The sequence below is a fragment of the Vidua chalybeata genome, chromosome 6, assembly GCF_026979565.1.
Source record: "Vidua chalybeata isolate OUT-0048 chromosome 6, bVidCha1 merged haplotype, whole genome shotgun sequence".
In the NCBI taxonomy this organism is placed as follows: Eukaryota; Metazoa; Chordata; class Aves; order Passeriformes; family Viduidae; genus Vidua; species Vidua chalybeata.
In genome coordinates this window covers 36,461,497-36,482,304 of record NC_071535.1, presented here as the reverse complement: position 1 = coordinate 36,482,304, position 20,808 = coordinate 36,461,497, and the positions used below count along the sequence as shown (strand labels likewise).

Below are 20,808 nucleotides of genomic sequence, written 5' to 3'. Positions count from 1 at the left end.
TGTGGCTTATATCAGTCCCACTGATTTAACAGGCAGCTCTTCATGCTGCTAACTTCTGGTTCAGACAGTTTTCAAAGCCCACTGTTACCTGTTGCTTTAACACAAGGAACCGTTGAACCTCAACATAGGCAGCCTGCAGGGCAGCCCTTGCCTGCAAGAGGCTGCTGTCCACATTCTGCAGGGACTTGCTTAACTCTTCCTCCCTCAGAGAAATAGCCAACAACTGGTCTACCTGAGAACGTTCTGAAAAAGAAACAAAATGCAGAATCTAATTGCACTGAACATTAAGATTACCTTACTTTAAGGTACATTAAATACATTAAGATACCTTACTTATGATATCACAACAAATAGTACCACCTCAGAATGGAAAAATCCCATAAATTAGGTCAAGCATTCAAGCATTGATAATTATACAAGCTAAAAAGGAGTATTTATGGACAGGACTAGCCACATCTACATGGATGAAGGGCGAAGTCAAGTATTCTTCTTTAAGGAATCTCAACCTTGACTCTAGCAATTAATTCTATCATGGCTTTGCCAGCACTGATTTAGTTAAATAAATGAAGTAATTCTCTTTCACAAAGATCTTTTCTTGAAGTACATGTGTACAAGAAGTACAAATATACACCTGCCATTAACGTAATCAAAAAGGCAAAGGCAAATTTAAGCTAAACAAGGTTTAAATTATCCAGTGAATGCAAAAGCCAAGGAAAAGTTGTTTTGGAGAAAAGGAACCCAATGATTAAAAAAAGTTTACTACTCAAGATTATTTGGGGCCATGAGACTGACATTTGCCATCTCTTGGGAAAGAGTCTCTGGCCACTGTACTCAGTAAAAGATCCTCCTATACCTCCTAGAGACTTCTGGCGTTACAGAGATTGTCCAAACAAATTTCCATTTGGGCACTGCTTAATTGCGTTCTGGTTATAGTCTCCTTTAGCAAATTTAATACAATAACAATCACGTTAAAACGAAGTAATGGGGAAGAGATTTTACTAAGTAGAATGTGTTATTAGTCTCTATGACAGACACTAGTCATTGAAGAAAGAGGCTGACAAAACCCCCCACCTTTTCAAGTAGTGAAATATTCATTGCCACAGAAGAGTCATATTATTGCCCTACATTACAAACAACTCTTAATATAAATAAATAATGAAAAAAAGATAAATGGTACATTTGAAAGCCATCTTCAGAGCCCAAAGCTCCTAGCAATGGTTTAGTTAACAAAGAAAATATTCTGCCTAATGGTTTAGTTAACAAAGAAAATATTCTGCCTGAAACACAATGGTTGGATGATGCATTTTGAGACATGGTGATGAGGATGTTTTAGGCATGTTTGAGAAAGATCTGTCTAATGCCAGAACAAGAGTTTTCTTTCGTCAGGAGCATGAAGGAAAAAGGCATTCCACACTCATTTCCACTAAGGACATTAAAAAAGTAGAAAGTATTGCCAGAGATGTCAAAAACAGAACAGAAACCAAATTAAGCAGAGTACAATTTTTCTGGTGAGACCACCCAGAATTAGAAAGGGAAAGCTGCATGGCAAATTAGAAGGAAGTTAACTGGGGACTTCTCCCTTAAGAACTTCCATCCAAAGAGGATGGAACAAACCTCACTACCCTGTAGAGGGGGAAAACAAAGGTCCCATCTGTACAATCAGGAATATGAACTGCAGGCAGAAAGGATGCACATACCCTTCTCTCAGAAATAACTTATGACAAATTAAAATAAAGGTCTTCAGAGAAGAATGTATTGCAGATTTATGAGCAGTCCACATAAGAAACTTCAATAAAAGCCCAAGAAGCAGCATAGTAACACTAAGGAACTACTACTTCAGCCAAGTCAAAATTCTACTGGGTGTTTATAGCCTCTACACTACATGCACACATGTATGATGTGCATCACTCACCTTTTTTACTTTTGATTTTTCTTCTTTTATTCTTTCTTTCTAGACTAGGGATTTCAGGAGAAGATCCCTCCTGCAAGTAAAATCATCCATTAAAAAGTAACAAGAATAATTTTGCCTCAAGAAGCCGAACATCCATCATCTTTTCAATCATTATTGTAGGCACAGAGAAGAATCCATAATTTGCTTGCACATTCTTGTACAACTCATCATTCGCTCTGCTCTTAAAAGAGGGACGACAACAGTGCCATGTTTTCATCTCAAGAAAGAAATATTAAATAAGCCAACAGCCACCCTCTTCCTCAGATGTTTAAGATTGCACTTGAATCAGAGTTTCTGCTCTACAGTTTTAGTTGAAAGTGTAAAGGATTAAACAATGAGGAATTAGAATTATTGCTTTCTGCAAAACTATTTTGTGAAATTGATCAACAAGATTTTTTTGAACCTTTGGGTAAGTCTAAAACCAGACTATGAAACAAATTCAGATTTAAGAATATAATTTTAGGCATGTAATTTTTAAAAAATATTTTTATTTCCTTGCTTAAGCATGAACTCAGAAACATCTAAGGAAAACAAACTTCTACTACAGGCTAGCTTCCATTTAAATTGTGTTGTGAAACACCAAGATTCTTGCCACAAAACCTAGTACTTCCACAGAAATATTTTAACAGCTCTTGTTCATCAACATAGTATGCCAGGTACCAAATCAAATAAAGAGTATTTGTCATTCCTACTAATTAAAAAAAAAAAACTATCAAAAGTCCTGCATTATGAAAGCAGAAATTTAAAGTAAATTAAGTGAAACAAAAAATTAACTTGATGCTATAAATGTACAAGACTATCAGATGGGGAAAGTCCTCCCTGCACAGATCATTCCAAAGCTGAATCACCACTGACAGGGAAAGAACCTTTTCAGCACATGAAAGTTGGACAGAATTGCACACTTACTCCAGTTGCTCTTCGCTTCTTGCCAATTCCTTGGCTGTCATTCTGTTCAGTACCAGATGTGCAGCTACTGTCTGTAGCTGCATCTATGTTATTAGACACTGCAAAAAGTGAAGCACTATTTGAAGATGGACGATTTTCTTCTGAGATCTCTAATACATTTTCTTTTTCAAGAAGAGGTGTTCTCTTCTCTGGGCTCTCCTGGTCTTGTTCTGTGCAGCCTGCAATCTCAGAGGTGGCTTGTAGGCTGTGACTTCTTCTGCTAGCCTCAGTTCTTTCAGACATAAAAGGTGACAAAGCAAGAGGTGGTCTCCCCTCTTTCTGATCAGCCTCAATGTCAGTGCTTGCCTCATATCCAGATGTTATATGATGTGGGTGGCTGGCTGCAATTACTTGTCTTTGCCCACTTTCTTTAATTTTGGCTTGTTCGCTGAAAAAGCTATAAGCAGAAGGATTTCTGTCTGCTATGACACTGCTTTCAGAAAAGCTACGTTTTCTGGCCGAGCCAGACACTAAGGAAATCCCCTCCCACTGGAATCCTTCTAGAGCAGTCGGATCAGATTCTTCACTGAGTTCTAGACCCTCTTGCTCATTTTGAACAAGAGGCACCATTTCTATGCCAAACCTTTAACAAGATAAAAAGAAAAATAAATAAACAAGTTACAAGCCTGCTACACATAGAGAAAAGCCTCCCCCTTCCCCAAATGTACATTACTACTTTAAGCAGTAGGTTTAATCCCATTACATTGGTATTCTGTGCTTTCTATCTCACCTGGCAATGGAACATCTCCTGTGTATCACATAACCAGACTTAGTGGCTAAGAACTGGCAGCATGATTTTCAAGTCAGAAATCATGTTATTATAAATTATTCCCAAGCAAGGTTGGAATAATAAAATGTGACATTTTTTCCAGACACTTCAAATTCTTCAGGTTTAAAGCAAGTTTTAAAAATGCAGTATTATATAATTGCTTCCTTAAATACAAAAGCAAACTGTGTATCAGAATAAAATATTAACAAATGAAGAGTGAGCATTTACACTGCTTGCAGCACTGCAAGCATTTCTTGTAGTCCTAAAAAAATGAGGAAATAGGCAACTGTCATAGCATTGTTCCCATCCTGATTGCATTTTTACATTCTTCCATTACTAGAACTTCAAAAGAAACTACATTGTTACCATCCACATTCAATATTAAATCAACATTATGAACTGATCAGAATATTTTCTGAGCAGATTAATTTTACTTATCTATGGACAGACATTCGTTCATAGTATCAATCAATAAAATCTCTGCATTATTTTCAAAAAATTTGCATAATTTTCAAAAACTCTGCAAAATATCATGGCATAGCAAGCTTAATTAATTAATTAATATTAATTATTATTATTATAGGATTTTGGAGTTCATTTCAGATATGGGAAAAAACAACCCTCCTCCCTTCAGCATGCCCTGAGAGGCATGGTTAGATCGGAAAGGTACCAACCTTGGTAAACCTTTGCCAAGTTCCTGTTTCTTCTTGGTTACCTGCTGGATGACCTGATCCCAGTTAACATTTCGCCGGGAAGCACTAAGAATCTGCCTGAGGGTAGGTTTAAGCCCCGACTCCTTCTCCGTCTCACTCCTCCGAAGGCAATTCACATTCCGAATGCGACGTGCGTTATTGAGATTGGGCTCTGGGAGATGTGTCCCGACTTTGCTCTTCAGACTGATATGCCGTGTCAAGTCCCTTTGCAGAGAAGCAGGCAGGCCAAGTTTGCTTAAATCTGGAAGAAGGAGGCCTACTGACTGGCTTCCTCCTTTTTGAAGCTCATTATCGGAAGGATTTTCAAAACCTTCCATTTCAAATTGATCACGTGACTTGACACACTCTTCATTCCCTTCTCTGTCCTGGGAGGTTTTCAAGCCCACATGCAAACGGTCCTGACTGCTTGATGAAGAAACTCTGGGTTCTATCTGAAATGTATAATCTTTTAGCTCAGCAGAAGCAATACTTGAAGCAGATGGCTTTTTATTATCTTCCTTTTCAGAAGTGGTATTTTTACCTTCAGGAATATCACAGGGTAAAGAAGAATCCAACTTTTCAACTTTTGCTTCTAACTTCTCACTTCCCATTAAATCATCACCACTCATATCTAATGAATCTAGTCTGGACTCCTTTGGCACTGCTTTCCCAGTTTCTTCCCTATTCTGGTCACTTGTATCTTTGCAAGAGCTTAAAGGAGCATTTTGCAAGGAATGGTTGGACTGAACACCTTTGGGATTTTGTTCTGCTTCAGTTAAGTTATTAATAGGCTCTCCAAGATTGCTACCCAGCACATCTTTGTTGTCTTGTAAGTTACCAACACAAGCACTGTGCAGCTTTGATGAATAAGAGGAGAAACTGTTTGTTTCCAAGTTCACTGCATTCAAATGATTCTGCTCTTCACCACTAGTTGAGGATAACAGAAGCCTGACATTTTTTAAGAGACTGTTTGTGTCTTGCTTTATCAAGGATAACTTCATATCTGTGATATTCAGAAGAGGGGATTTCAGTGATGGCATCCTATTACTTCTGCCACCATCTTTGTCAGGCTTTTCACCACGGGAAGAGTCTTTCATAACCTTGCAAGAATCCAGGTGATCTGAGGTTCCATTAGAAGGGGAAGACGCTTCATGGTTTTTAAGTTTTGAAAGGCTAACATTGGCTTCACAAGTTTTTCCTTTCATTGGTGAATCAGTAAGAGGTGTAAGTACAGAACCCATTTTATCAGAAGTTTTCGAAACATTATCTTCAGACCATGGTTGCTGCTCTGCAGTTTTCTGGGATGGGTAGGGAGTCCAGCGATATGTTTTATCTCTGGAAGGACTAACACTTTTTCCACTGGCTCTTGAATTTTTGCTTTCTGGTTGTTTCAATGTACTAAAATCCAATGCCCCCTCAGCAGCAAGCTCATCACTAGTAAAATCCAGACGGTCACCCCTGTTTTTTCTATTTCTATATGGCAGAACATTGCCTTTCTCTGGCCGCTGCCATGCACACCGTTCCTGACTGTATATACTTGGCTCTGATGAATATGAATCTCCTGAGCTTCCAAAATTCCAGCCATTTGCACCATGAGTACTTGGTTTCCAGTTTCCTCCATAACTCTTGGAATTCCAGCTAGAAAAATGACCTGTTTCTTCTGAGTGCCAAGTAGAATTTCTTTCCCTGGCACCATGATGCCAATTTGATGCTCCTCCTCTCCGCCCACTTAGATGCCAAACATTTCCAGAATAGCCACAGTTATGTCGATTTGAATGGTTTCCCGAAACATTCTGGTGCCACCCAGAGCGCCCCCTTGCACCACCTGAATGTCTGTTTATATTAAGGTTCCTCTGAGAGTGTGAAAATTTGCTTTGTCTAGGACTAACATAATCATCCTTTTCCCATTTCCAGTCCCTTTGTGATGCATTATGATGATGCCACGATGACTGATCATAAGCTTCTCTTTCTTTGTAAGCAGCTCTTTCTTCTCGCCTTCTTTGTGATCTCCTATCATCACATTCTAATTCTTGGTTTGCACAATTTGGTTCAGTTTGCCTACAAAAAAATTGAGAAAAGCCTAAATTCTGATGCTATTCTACTAAAATCCAACAGTCCACAAGCTTCATGAATTTTATTTGCACTGGGAAAAAAATATTTTTTAAAATTATTTATTATAAGAAGAAACAGATACTTTTTTAGCAGCTTTGCTTTTCAAGCTTCAGTAATATTTGACTTTCAAAACTGTACCTTTACTTAAACGTGATAATTTCAAAATTTCTCTCACAAGAATAAATTATTTAGTGCAGGGACAATTCAATAGACTGATTCTCAAATACTTTTCTCTAACTTGAAAGATAATATTCCTTTATATTTACAATTGGACTAATAATAAACTAATAAAATTAAAGCTACTTTATGTTATAGAATCTTTGTAATTTGATCTATCTTAATAGATAGAAAACACAATAGTGAGATAATTATTTTTTCTGCTGGTGTAACTAGAGTGAACTGATAGAAAACAGAGGAAACTTAGGCTGAAAACCCCATTATTATCCTTACTGGAGGGAACAATTGACATCACGGCTCCATTTATAAAGGTTAAGTTAAAACACAGATGTAAAACATTCACAGAAGATGCACCTCAGATACGAAAGTAATTTGTCTTCTTTTAATCAAGAAACTGGAACAGTCCACAGCATGCAGTCCTGAGTCTGTATCAGCCTCCCAGCAGCACTATCGACTGCCCTTTGGATAGCACTTGTGCTTGGCAACTTATCACAAACACGTGGCAAACTATCACATGTACATTTAAAGATAAATGCTCCTTTAACAGCTACAGCTATTCCAGGGTCAGCAGTCTAAACATTCTAAATACTTATCCTACCAAATGAGGAGTTTTCATTAAAAGTATTTTCCGGGAACTGGTCACAAAAATACATCCATTATAGATCCCTGAACAAGAAAGACAGTAAACTTTCACACTACTACTCAAAAACAATTGATTTGAGTAAACTGAACATTTATATTGTATCACCCTTTATGTTTTTGATACATTCCAGTTCTGCTAAAAGTTTCACTAATAACTACTCTCTACTGGAAAACAGTCTACTGTGCAAAATAATCTGAGCTCTAAGACAAGAATTCAAAAAAAAATATCTAAATGATACAATAATTTCTAAGAGCTGTCTCAACTAGATTATGATCTAATGGAAATAATTTTGCTGAATTAGTAACTTAATCCTTGTACCTTCTGGTTTTCCCCCTCTCCAAACCAGAACCCAGCAGACAGAGATTTTCTACAGTTTTAGTTGCCTCAGAACAACACTGCACTGACAGTATTACTCCTTTTCCATAAAACAGAAAGTGACATTATTGCTACCTACATTAACCAGTATGAAAATATTACCATTGCACAGTGCAGGGACACACTAGTATGACAGAATGATGCCAAAACCTAAGTCTCCAAAGATTTCAACATCTGGAATCACTGATTCAAATTTCTAGCCACAGAACGCAAGAGCTTCTTTTAAAAATTATATGCCACTTTAGTACCATCACCATGCCATAAATCGATTCAAATAATATATTCCCAACTGGAACATCACACAAGTAAGGCATATGTGCAGACTTTCATGTAAAATAAAAAATATTTATTACTTTCTGCAGCCTTCTATTTCACAGTGAGCCACTGGAACTACGTTTAGCTAATGGTAAGCAGCAAGATACAACAGGTAAGAAATTTCATTCAAGGACTAGGGGATTTCAGTGTGACATTTACAGAATAATCCAATTCATTTTATAAAAAAACATGCTCAGCAGCAGTTTCTTAAATGCCAGGTTCCTACAGACAACCTCCACCATAAACAATATTAGCACTACTGTCCATTTATTAAGCCTTCAGTTAAAAAGGCTTAATAAATGGACAGTAAAATAAAAATTAAAATAAAATAAAAACATTAGGGTTCTCAAAACACAAGATTGTTTTTACCCATAATGGAGAATTATTATATTTCCGTACTAGTAGTAGAGGAACAGGACAAGACATTCAGCAGAGTCACGTTTACAGGTTGAAACAATGATATCCACACAGGTCTCTTAGATTGCTCTCACAACTACACTAGCTACAGGCAGTTTACATTTTGTGAGCACCTAAACCTTAGGAGTACATCCTCACTGTATTAAAAGCAATTCTATGATCCAAGTGGAGAAAGGAAAACTCACCGGTTCCGTTCCTTCTTTTGCTTGATTAGTTGAATGAGTTCTTTGTCAAGGTCTTCTTCTTCTGCCTTTTCTTTCTCTTCCTCTCTTCTGTCATGGGCATTAACGTTGTCTTTGTGCAGCTGACTGGAGATGTGCTTGGCATATGCTGACAAACCCACCAGCGTCACCCTGCACACCCGGCATTCATGGCTGCTATCCCTAGGAAGAGAGGCAGAGGGTGGACTTTCAACTCTGCCAACTGGCATGGCAGGTAGCTCTGGTCTTACTTTGTTTCCTCTGAATGTGTCTGAGTTCAAAGCAACTAGGCTTTGCTCAGTATATTTATTTGAATTCTCTGGCTTTTTCTTCCAAGGTTTTGTTTTTTGATGGTCAGTTTTTACAAGATTTTTTTCCAACAATCAAGAGGTAAAAGACTTGGTAATAAAGCTACATTAAGTGGGAGGAGGAATTCTTCTTGAATTGTTGTACTCAAAATCTATTCAGAGGAAACATAGTGAGCGAGGAGGCAGAATGAAAGGCTTCCAGAGCTAGCAGGAGCTCTGGAGTCCATCCATGCTGCCAGCTGCACTGGGGAAGCGTGGTGACAGCTTCTACATTTAATCCTCGCCTTGAGCCTTCCCCCCAGTGAAATTTAGAAAAGGGAGGAGGCAGTACATGGATACAGCCAATCCTGATACAACATAACCTAAACTGGGACAGCTGAGACTGCTGCCTGGAATCCAAAGACTCCACAGCACAGTGAGTGATGGGAGGGTGTCTTCAGTTCACTGTACTTTATTTGGTTCAAGTGTGCATGAGGTCTGCTTTCTACTTTAGAGGACTTATCTGAAAAAATATAGAAATAATTTCAGCTAGAGAAAGTTGACAGCTGTACCAGACAAATGGCTTTACTCATATTACTGAATTAAGGCTACAAGACTTTATTTTTTTTTCTTTTTAATAAATTCAGATTTCTAAAACCACAACATTTGTTATTCTGACAAAGCCTTCCAACAATTCAGTGTTGAAGAAGTACATTATTAACTTCCTAAACAAGGAAAATATGTTCACCGGATTAAAAAAAAAAAGCAGAAAAAAATTAATTAGAGCATAGTCCACTGCAAATAACTCAGCAGGACCAAGACAGGATTCGCTGACTGCCTCCACAGTGCTTCTTTCAATTCTGCCAGTTAATTCATAAAAGTAGACTGTATATCCCCATGGAGCACTTGACACAAAGGTCTTAGAACAGAAGCATTACAATACAACACACAGTTCATGACTAGTGTCAAGAAAATGGGATCCATAAAGGAAAAAGACAAAAATTCATCCTTGTCTTTTTAGTGAACAGTTAAAAAAAATGAGAGAAAGATCAAAATATGTTCATTCACTCAAGGTATTAAGGCAACATTCTCATCAGAGTGGTTAATCAAGTGTCAGCAGCTATGTTTTATTTATCTGGATATCAGCGGTTTTTCCTGCTAACATAGTTGAGATATTTAATCAATGCAGTCATTCAGACACACCTAGAGACGGCTTTATTTTAAACAGCTTAAGTATTAAAAATCAGAATTTTTATGTTTAATTATTCTGTATGTTGCAGCCTAATTGATTTCAGATTAAATATTAAGATAAATTTCATTTATGGTTTCAGTAGCTTTCAAATTTAGCCTGTATTTTCGAGAACTAAGTGTACTTAATTTCATACACTTCACACTTGCTAATAAATATTCAAAGCCCATATCCTATATATTGTACTTAGGGCTCTATTATTAATGCAATAAAGGTAACCAAAACAGCATATTTTACTAATGTTGTTGGAAGAATCCTCTTCACACTCATAAACAGCACAGCTGTGCATAGCTAATAAGACTTATTTTTAACTTGGGTCATCACACAAGGCAAACTGTAAATAGAAAGTTGGCTTTTCACTGAAAAAGATGTTCTTTTTACATAATGTTCCACTTCACTCCTAAGGACTCTCAATGAGAAGCACACCCCAGTGGGTCTAATGTGGTAGTAATTAGGTTTTAAAGAACAATCCACATCCTTCATAAGACCCATGTTTCAATTATTTCATAAAACTTTTACCATCCTCATTTATAGACTGACTAACTAAATGCAAAGTTTTTATTTATTTTGGACAAATCCAGTGAGTTAACAGCTCGACTGAGGACAAAGAACTTGTTTCTATCACTTCTCACTTGCTTGAGTAATTTGAGTTACTAATTACAAAGCTGTGGTTCTTGTACCAACTGACAGTCTGAAAAGACAAGACTTCTTTGACCTGCTGTTAATCTATACGAGCCTAAAGTAAAAGACAACACTTTTTTTTCTTTATGAACAACTAAGCAGTATTTTGATATTCCACATACTTTAATGGTATTATCATCTGTTATACAATTCAACCACACTCATGAGGCTGTTGCTTGTGCTTCACATTTTCTTCTTGAAGTACATGGTTGTAAAAGACTCCTAAGAAACTTCTAATTAAATTTAAATGGGAGGAAGAAGAAGGGGCACAAGAGAGAGAACAAGGCTGCTGCTGCACAGTGAAAAATTAAGTTCATTATTTTGAGAACAAGCATCTTCCGTGCATTCTTCTGAAAGAGTAATAAAGACAGATAGTTACATTAGTTATAAAAAAGTGTAATGATGATGAAAGAAATTTAACTTAACATCAGACCTATGGAAATGGAAAATGAAAAATTGTCCAATCATTTGCAAGCCACTGCAGATACAATATATAACTTCTAGAAATTAGTGTTACAGAGCCATAACTAAACCAAAAAAAAAAAAAAAAAAAGTAGAACTCCAGAAATAAGATGTCAAAATAAGTGAAATTTCAGAATCATTGTCAGAAGAAGACAGTCCAGAACAGAAGTGCTCCACAAGTTAGCTGACCAGAAGCCAAAAGTCATTTTCTAGTGCAGAGAGCATTCTGGTTTTTTTCCCTAGGTATAAGATAGATGCCTTGACAAAATGAATGCCCCACACCTCAAAGAGCGGAAAGAGGATGACTTTTAATCCTTTAAAAGGTGTTTAAAACAGATTTGTCATTTGTTAAAGTTTCTGCTGCAAGATGATTAAAAAATAATTTGTAGATCAAATATTCAAGTATTTGACAGTATCTGATCTCTGTGGCTACCTCAAAATGAATACACCAGAAATCACTTTAAAGTGTACTCTGGCTGCAACCTAATTCCCTATTATTAGGATCATATTTGAATATCCCTTAACTCCTCCCTTCTACTTTCCAAATGTTTCAAATAAAACAAGGAAACCTTAAAGGAAACACCATCCAGCATGGTTAGGTCTCCTAATCAAGCAATTGGACCATAGTGGCCAATGACAATCACTCAAGCAGATACCATTCTCACAGTGCTTTAAAAGAGCAACAAATGTTTTTATATCTCTGAAAACTTACAAAAACCCCCAAAAATTTAAAAATACCACTGTTCCCAATTCTGACAAAGGCAGAAAACTAGTGCTTGCAAAACAAAAACCCACAAACATGAAACTGCCAAGAATGAAGTAACTTTATTTCACTGCAGTCAAAGCAATGCAGGTGAGCTTTCTTCCACATTGTTGGCCTCCTGAGTTTCTGACATCACGAAAACATGTTCATTGCCAGCTGTACAATAAGGCATGCTACTAAAGTGAAGCATAAAAATAAACTGTGCAATTCAGCTTGCATGGGAAATAGGTCAGGAGTCCTTCCAGAAAGTGACATACAAAATGGCACAGGAAGGAATGATGCAAGATTGTTCTCATACCTTCCCTTCAGGTTTTCCAGTTCTCTGTGGTGAAGCATGCTTCTCATGTGTTCTTCCATCTCCTTCAACATGTAGAAAAAAAAGAATAGGTCAAAACAAAACAAAACTGTGTATCATGTCTAAAAAACTCATTTTTGTGAATTCTCCTGCCTTGCACAAGGGTGTACTCTACTCCTGCAGGGCTGTAGCAGTTACCATTCCTGTTTCTGTGACAATGAAAGCACAAGCAGGCACACCTGCAGGAAGTTAGACTACCTTTCCCAAGAATAACACACCTGAGTCATTAAAACTCAACACAATGGAAGCAGAATTTCAGGAGAAAGTCATAAAACAGTCTATGTAGCAAAGTTTATTAGACTGATTTTTGACAAATCACTGTTGAAAATAATTTTAATTAATAGTCTCATTAATACAACTCTTCAGAATCACAGTACTTAAAACAGTTTCCCTGTGTAATCTGAGCAGTTTCTCTGCATTTGTATTATAAAACAGCTGTAAATTCATCATCATATACTATTTTACTTGGCTAGACACTTCAGAAACTGAGATGTACATATCAGTTTGTTGTTTACAACAGCCCTGATTCACGAACTGCAGTATTGTTATAATTATTTACTACTGAAAAGGAGCTGCCAGAAGAGAGAGAACATTCATCACTCAGCAAAAGGAAGCAGTCCAGATGATTTAACTTTCCTTTGATGTTTGACCTAAAGTGTTCAGAAACCTTCAAAGACCGGATACTAATCACTATGCACTTTAGCCCTTGAAATCCTATCTGCAAAGGGAAAGGAACATCTTCCACCTTGAAGAGTTGTGTGAATTAAAATGCTGGCACATTTGCCATATCTCCACATGCCCTGTGGCTAAACAACACATGAAGGTCCATTATGAAACTCTCCATTTCAATGCAGACTTTGCATAAATACACAGCACACCAAACTGACACATTAATGACAGACACCAAACTGACACATTAATGAAAACACATGCTGTGTTACACAATTCCATTTTGTTCTTCTATATGGAAACACAGACCTTCCAAAAGGAATCTATAAAATTGTGTATTACAGTACTCTTCCCATATCACAATTTACAGCCAAATTAAGTGACTGCTTTTCACTTTAGTATCTTTATAAAATAATATAAAAAACCTCAAAGACCTCACTATTTTTAACATTCAGAATCAAGCATGCTGCACAGCTCACTTCAAGAAAGATACTCCAAAGCACATACAAATATATTGATTCGAGATAGGGCAATATATTCCTGGTAAAGGGAAATTGTACTTTGTACAATTTTAAAATGAAAGCATTTCTCATTCATAGTTCATACTAATATCTACTGATACACGTCAAACATTAACTATTTACCTTTTTTGAGTTGTACACAATGTGACATAATGCACATTTTCGTTGCTGAACCATGCTTATTACTCTGGAAATATCTCATCCCATACCTGCAAACAAAAACAATTTAAAAATAACTAACATTCAGTATTACTTGTTTAATTAATCTATTTTACTAAATAAAGTAAGCAAAGTTACTGTTCATGAAAACTAGCTGAGCTTAAGAGAATACATGCTTCTCATGCATAGTCGATACTCTTCAAAAAAAGACGAAGTAGTTTTGAACAGCCATCCAAAACATCTAGAATAAAAAGTAGCTTTCCCTTTCTTTCATTTTGTTCCTTGTCATCCAAGACATGGTACTCATTCAACAGAGATCTGTAGGAATCCTCTCAGCTACTCAAATCAGATTAACAAAACACTTTTCAACTAGGATGATGACAGGGAGATAAGGAATTGGGAAAACCAAGCAAGACAAACTCAGATCTTTATTTTAGTACACAGGGCTGCTCAAGGAAGATATTTAAGGCCCTAGGAAAATGAAACAGAGGCCATTTATGATATCAAAGACCACTAGTCTTCAAGTTCCGTGGATCTATTTACTCACCATAAAATAAAAACTGAATTGATTTAAATTCAGTATTTTTCTCATTAGTCTTGGCAAGAACTACACATATCCATGTACTTAAATACTCAATTTAGACAGCATTTTAACACTAATCTACTGAAGACTTGCATATATGCAAGCAAAACAAACAAAAGCAGCAGCAGGTGAAATAATATGCCATATGTATTTTATCCTAATGTTTAACTCATAAGGAGTGCAATGAAATTACAGCCTAGGTTATAATGCAAAACCAGGTATGTCTGTTTAACTAACAGGGTACAATCTTTACACTTTTCTTTCTCTTAAAATACACTCAAATGCATAATGATTGAGCATTATTGTCATTTTTTATTGATTTGGCAGAGGCAGTTCCTCACTCCAAATTGGAAACAAATGTATTTTTCTAATATTCATCATTTTTGTATCCACACAGAAAAATACAAATCCTTTCAAGTTTTGCTATCTTACATTAGGCAACTTCAGAGCTAACTTAGCTAATAGCATCAAACTTAACCTGTAAGAACCTTCTTCAAGAACTCTTCTCCACTACTGATGCTACAATGTTAACTCAAGTTATTCAATATCAACCTTCTTTATCAGCAGCATCAAAATCTCCAAATCTGGTACTGACTAGAAGCTGTGAGCAAAGGGCAGGAATAGGATTTTTACCAAACCCACATTACCTAGAGTGAAAACGGCTCTGATATTCAGTTGTTCTGTCCAACTGTAAAAAAAATCAGGAAGTAAAACCACAGTCCTTTAAGTCCAAAACGTAGTTCTTTGACAAGTAACTCTTTCCCTACAGATTTGCATGTCCATTTACACATAAGGTACCAGCATCTGTCATGGCTAAAGGGGATGAAACTGAGAGCTGCAATAGCACTTTCACATTAGACAACAGAGAAAGAGTTTTCTCCCTAAAAAAAATCCACATCATCATACTAAAACAAACACATTTAAAACACAACAGGAGATTCAGTCATGTCATGTTCCCTAATCACCATTCTTGATCTCCCTGAGATACCTGATAGTGTTTAAATATGCAGTTTTTAGCTTCATCACATGGGCACCTGATATATATGAACCATCAGTAGCAGCTGTTTATTTTGACACATAAGCCCCAACAAAGGTATAAGATTATCCGAAACTTTGCCAGCCTGCATATAAATTTATATGGTATCAGTAATGTCCATGCAAAAGCACCTACCTTCATGGAAGGTCAGCATATAGAAACACTATCTTTTGGAACAAGTTCTTTTGAAAGCATTTATAAAGATCATAACTTGTTTTTAAACATATTTAAACTGAGACAGCAGTTAAGGAAAGCTTAAGCTAATACGAGTAGAGACAGAAAATAAGATATTGCAGACTCCTGATTCTCTAGTGAGTTATTAGGTGAGTATAGTAGCACATCATCAATATTCTGTTTATACACAGATCTGTGCAGCTGCAACAGACCTAAAGGGATTATTAATGATCATACACAAGTGACAAGTGTTTAGATGCCTATCCAACATAGTACAGCTGGTTTAATGCAATTAATATGGAAGTACTCATGGAAAGCGAGGCTGCTAATCCTTGCACCAATTTCAGACATTTCCTTTTGCATTAAAATTTTCTGTACACCCCCAACATTCTTCGCTGGCACTACTTTGTAGTTCAGCGGAGTAATATCCTACATGTGCTCAAGATCTCATTCAAGATTACCCAAGTATTTAGAGAATCCGTTCTGCACTGGGCTGAAAGCAGCATGGGACTTAAATCAGGAAAAGCAGGCCAGTTAGCACGGAACATTAAAACGCTTCCACCAGCAGAGCTACCATTACACCTGTTTTGGCTAATTAAAACATATAGTAACTATACACGATTACAGGAAGAGTTTTCGGCAAACTGCCCAATCAGCTGGGCATTACTTATGACAGAGTACTAAAAATACTAATAGAATTCAAATGCTATTGGATGTCACTATGAAAAGGGAAACTTTCAACTCTACAGAGAGAAGCCCTCAGTGACTTGGACTCAGAAATGAAGAGATTCAGTAGATGTTACAGGGACTGGGAGAACATAGACACACATTCTATTTCCAGATCACCTCTTGACTTACTGGCTTACACAGATATAAACAACTTCCCATCACCCTTAGCTTTCTCCCAAATGCTACTAAACCTATAAACACTGTGGATCACTTTAATTAAGTATTTCAATTTTACTGTAAAATAACTTCTACGAAGTATTTTGAATAACATGATAAATCAAAGGTATTTCCTCAGTCACTATGCAAAATCAGCAAGAATCAGACATCTTTTGAGCCATGTAGTCACTGCTATTCATCTCATCATATACTGGTCTCCTTAATCTCAAAACTTCCATTCTTCATGAAGAAACTTCAGAAACAGAGCTCTCTCTAGATAAATGCAGGCACATTTGAATTCTTAAAAAAACTCTACATACTTTAAACTTAAACAACCTTCAAGCTTTTATCAGCTTTAACACCTTGTGCTTTTGAAATCATCAACTTGCTGTATAACACAGAAAATTACTTTTTATGGGACTTGAGTAGGAAGATGAGCTAGTCTAAAAAATGAGCAAACTGAAAGCAAAGATAAGGTTTTGCCAAAAAGACCCCACCATCATATAAAAAGAAGAACACATGTTAAGAGCAGAATGTAAAGCCTTTGAAACAAATATTACAACAACTTCCTATTTTGAGAGAATGTAACTGTTCAATGGGTCATTTTTCATTTGTTTGTTTTAAAGGGAAGGGATGCGTTTTACAGCTAGGGGATATAAACACAACTTGCCCATAGTCTGCACCTGTACAGAGTTTAGAAACACCACAGAGCTTTAATTAAATTAAGAAAGACTGCTACAGAGATTTTGGAGAATCCTTCTCACAAATAAAAATAATCTACAAAGAAAATTAGACATTAGACTACTTCCTGCTACAACAGCCATTTGTCCACAGTTATTCAACCTTAACAGATAACATACATTAAAAATGAACATCAAGATTAAATCTGCTACAGATTAGTGGCTGAACACTCTGACTATATAAAGCCACAAGTGCCATGGAGTGGGGTGTGCAGCCTGGCATTCCAGCTGCCTAGAAATCCTCAGAAGGCTTCAAAGAGATCAGCAGCACTGGCCGGTCTAAAGGCCTGCCTAAATGCTGCATGTCCCTACAGAGAGCAGTGGAAACTCAACACTTGAGAAGAACAGGAGGCTACAAATTCACCATGCAGAATGTTCTGCAGCGACATGCTCAGCTCCTTGCAGAGATGTCATTCCTAGTGCCTCAGTGACTTCTCTCCTGCAGCAACCAATTGCACACACATCAGCTGAACTGTAAAATAGTAATAGTAATAATACAGAGCCCTGTGCTCCAATTTCATCACCTCCAGCAGAATTTTCCATGGAATAAAGCACCATTGTTCACAGATTATCTTCCCTTCCAAGATTCATTGCCCCTCAAGCATATGAATTTACCATGCATCCCCACTAGACCATAACTTCTACCAATTACCTTAACCCTCCTTCTGGGCATATGTGTGAGGCACTAACTTTCCTTCTGAGATGCTGATCTGTGCAACCTAACCCAGGCAACAAACAAAAACTTAAGGATTTACTAAAGTTAAGTCATGACTAACAGCATGATGCTCCCCCAGCATACTGTCAGGCACTGTACAAACTGCTTTGTAGTTGGTTTCTTATTTTCACAGGGCAAAGGAGAAAACTATATTACACTCCAGAAGTTAAAATACTTGTACCAGAAGTAAAGCTTTTAAAGTAAATTTCTCCATGCTTTCCAAGATTTAATTGTATCCATGTGACAATCTAAGGGTAGTCTAGACCCCTGAGCACTGAAGCAGCACCACTACACAGTAAATGTTGTAATTGGGCAGACAAGTGCTCAACTGTTTTGACATCAAGCCAGGAAAGAAGTCACAGATCAAAGTTCTTTAAGCTCCTGTTAAAAGCAATAAAATTTACTTCACTACCTGGCTTAGAAAACATCTAGCAGAAACTGAGTGCTATCTTATAAGTATGGCTAGGATTTTTACAACATACAGGGAAAGTCTGCAGGAGATAAGGGCACCACAGAGAAATATCTTAAACAGACTAACACAGGCACAGAACACATGGCAGGAACACAGAGTTTTCACTGATTTCTGTTTTTATTTCATGTAAGTTTCAGAACAGGCACAGACCAGAAGAACATACACACTTTAAGCCATAACCAAATTATACATAAGCAATGCTAATAGTTTTCTAATATACAAAGTAAGTTTTCCTTGCTGTAAATCAAGATGATCATTTCTCTCTAGTGAAACTAAATGCCTTCTTTCTATCTTTCTCATGAGAGCTTTTCACACACCAGAAGATTCAGGAATATATTCTGTCCAAGCTGGAATGAAGAACTGTAGAGCATTATTGCTGTATGCTATCACTTAGAACACCTAAAATCCACATACCTGGAAAGCTTCTGTTTTCTCCCATACTCCCTATTTGTTTAAGGTATATGCAAGTTTTGTTTTCTTCAGATGTTCTCCTCAAACATCACATTTCCTGAACTTATTAAAATAGCTATTCCCCTTTCCAAACTGCCCAAAGCACTTTAAAAGGATTGTTCAAAACCAGATGTAGTACTTCAGCTAACACCCCTATAAGCACCCTTAGGAGAAGGGAGTTGTCTGTGTATCCCTACTACTATTACAGCCTCAAACACAATTCATAATGACCAAGACAAAGTCTTACTAAGAAGCAACATAGTGATCCACAAGATGTGGGAAAAACAACCCAATTAAATTTTAGGTTTAAATATTAAAGTCTAATAATTTAAATATTACTGTGACTTACAAAATAATTCACATCAGCTTATTCTGGTAACTTTGACTCACTTATAAAGGGTCTTCACTTTACAGAACCTTGTAAGAATAACAGAAATACCCAACACTTAATTTTACACTTATTTCTGTAACATTAAGTTGTATCATTCTTTTCCCCTTCCTAGGCTATTTAAGCCCATCATATCCTTCCCAGGTATTCACATGATGTCTCTTTCACTGATAATAAGTTAAGAACAAGGATCAAAAGCCACATCAAAACAGACTACTCTATATATCCTATCTACTGCAGTTCCACAGAAACAGGTACCTAGCCTTGTCAAAATAACTCAGACTCCCCAAGAAAGATCTGGATAGACACAAGACAGCAAGCAGGGAGAGCATTCAGTAAGTAATTGGGCGTCTTCTATTTATAGTGTCATTAGAGAGTATGAAGAATCACTGGAGGGTGATTTGAAGCACTCAAACCAAGGTACTCAAGTCACTCTTCAGTATAAACAGCTTTCATGCCAAGAAAATTCAAGTTAAGGATCTCAAATATTAAGATAGTAGTCATTAATGACCAGGTAATAGAAATACAGGGCTCTGCCTACATTATTAAATCTCTGTAATGTAGTTTGTCCCAGGGCTGAACACCAGCAGCTCTACCAGAATAGGATCAAAATGTAAAATAGTCTAGGACTTGATGAAAGAAACTAAAAACCCTTACATTATAAGCATAAAACACAGCTTTATAAAAACAAAGAAGTTACTTGTAAGGTATAGTATCCTCTTACTTTGCTAGAATCAGCTTGAGTCAGATAACACCTCAAATCTTATGACACCATCTGGTGGCAGAGTTCATAGAGGAGGATTACCAGATGTTAAAAAAAAACTTTAACATTTTAAATCTGATTCTGAACAAATTTAAATTTTATTCTGGATATCTTATTAATTTTTTTCTTTACAAGACAAGGTAGAAAGAAAATTGATAGAAAAATATTTCATTTTACCTGGATACTACAAGTTGTATCTCTGTACACAATTTAGGTACACATTTAGAGGATAGTGACTGCTGTTAATCTGCACTGGATTCACAGTCCTGCAGGAATTAAGATGTCTTCAGCTGACATCTCTTCACATATGTGACATTTTTGAACATAGGGAATAGAAGCTACCTGAAGTTTGCTCACAGTGACCAAATGGACTTAGGTAACACGCAAACATAATTTGGGTAAAACCGATGTCTTGTTCCAAACTGAAAATGCCAGAGTATAGCACCTATTTAGCTAACTTTACATACAAAAATCAGTCATTAGTGGAACACACAAAGTAGTGCAAGTGCAGCTGCCTTTTACTGCCAGTTCAGCTGAAGTCAAGCAAGGACTTTAAAAAAAAACCAAAACACAACTCAGTTCTTTTTAACAGGAGCTACTTCAGGATAGGAATCTATTTTCCAAGGTAAAAAGTTAAAGAGACACATTGCATTGGCCCTTAGAGCCTGCAGTAGTAATCCCAAATACTACAATGCTAATGGGAATAAGCTTCTAAACGTCAGCAAAGCTATTAATCAAATTTTTGGAAGGTTTAAGTGTTTGGGGATTTTTTTAGGCCAGGATCTGTCAGTTCAGCAAAACAGCCAATGTGTTAAATGCAGTAATTCAACTGAAAGAAGTAGCAAATAAGTGAGGAACAG

At 36.7% G+C, this 20,808-nt stretch overlaps 1 protein-coding gene across 1 annotated transcript in view; it reads right to left on the bottom strand.

Moving 5' to 3' along the window:
• Nucleotides 1–20,808, bottom strand: part of ZNF106 (zinc finger protein 106) — a 40,798-nt gene that overhangs the window by 18,968 nt on the left and 1,022 nt on the right. The window contains exons 2-9 of the mRNA XM_053945803.1: nt 14,973–15,013; nt 13,707–13,792; nt 12,337–12,398; nt 8,582–8,779; nt 4,340–6,415; nt 2,858–3,479; nt 1,913–1,982; nt 89–243 (exon numbers count right to left, since the gene is read on the bottom strand). Coding sequence (XP_053801778.1) covers nt 89–243; nt 1,913–1,982; nt 2,858–3,479; nt 4,340–6,415; nt 8,582–8,779; nt 12,337–12,398; nt 13,707–13,760 — 3,237 coding nt within the window. The 5' untranslated portion in view covers nt 13,761–13,792; nt 14,973–15,013. The remainder of the gene's footprint in view (nt 1–88; nt 244–1,912; nt 1,983–2,857; nt 3,480–4,339; nt 6,416–8,581; nt 8,780–12,336; nt 12,399–13,706; nt 13,793–14,972; nt 15,014–20,808) is intronic.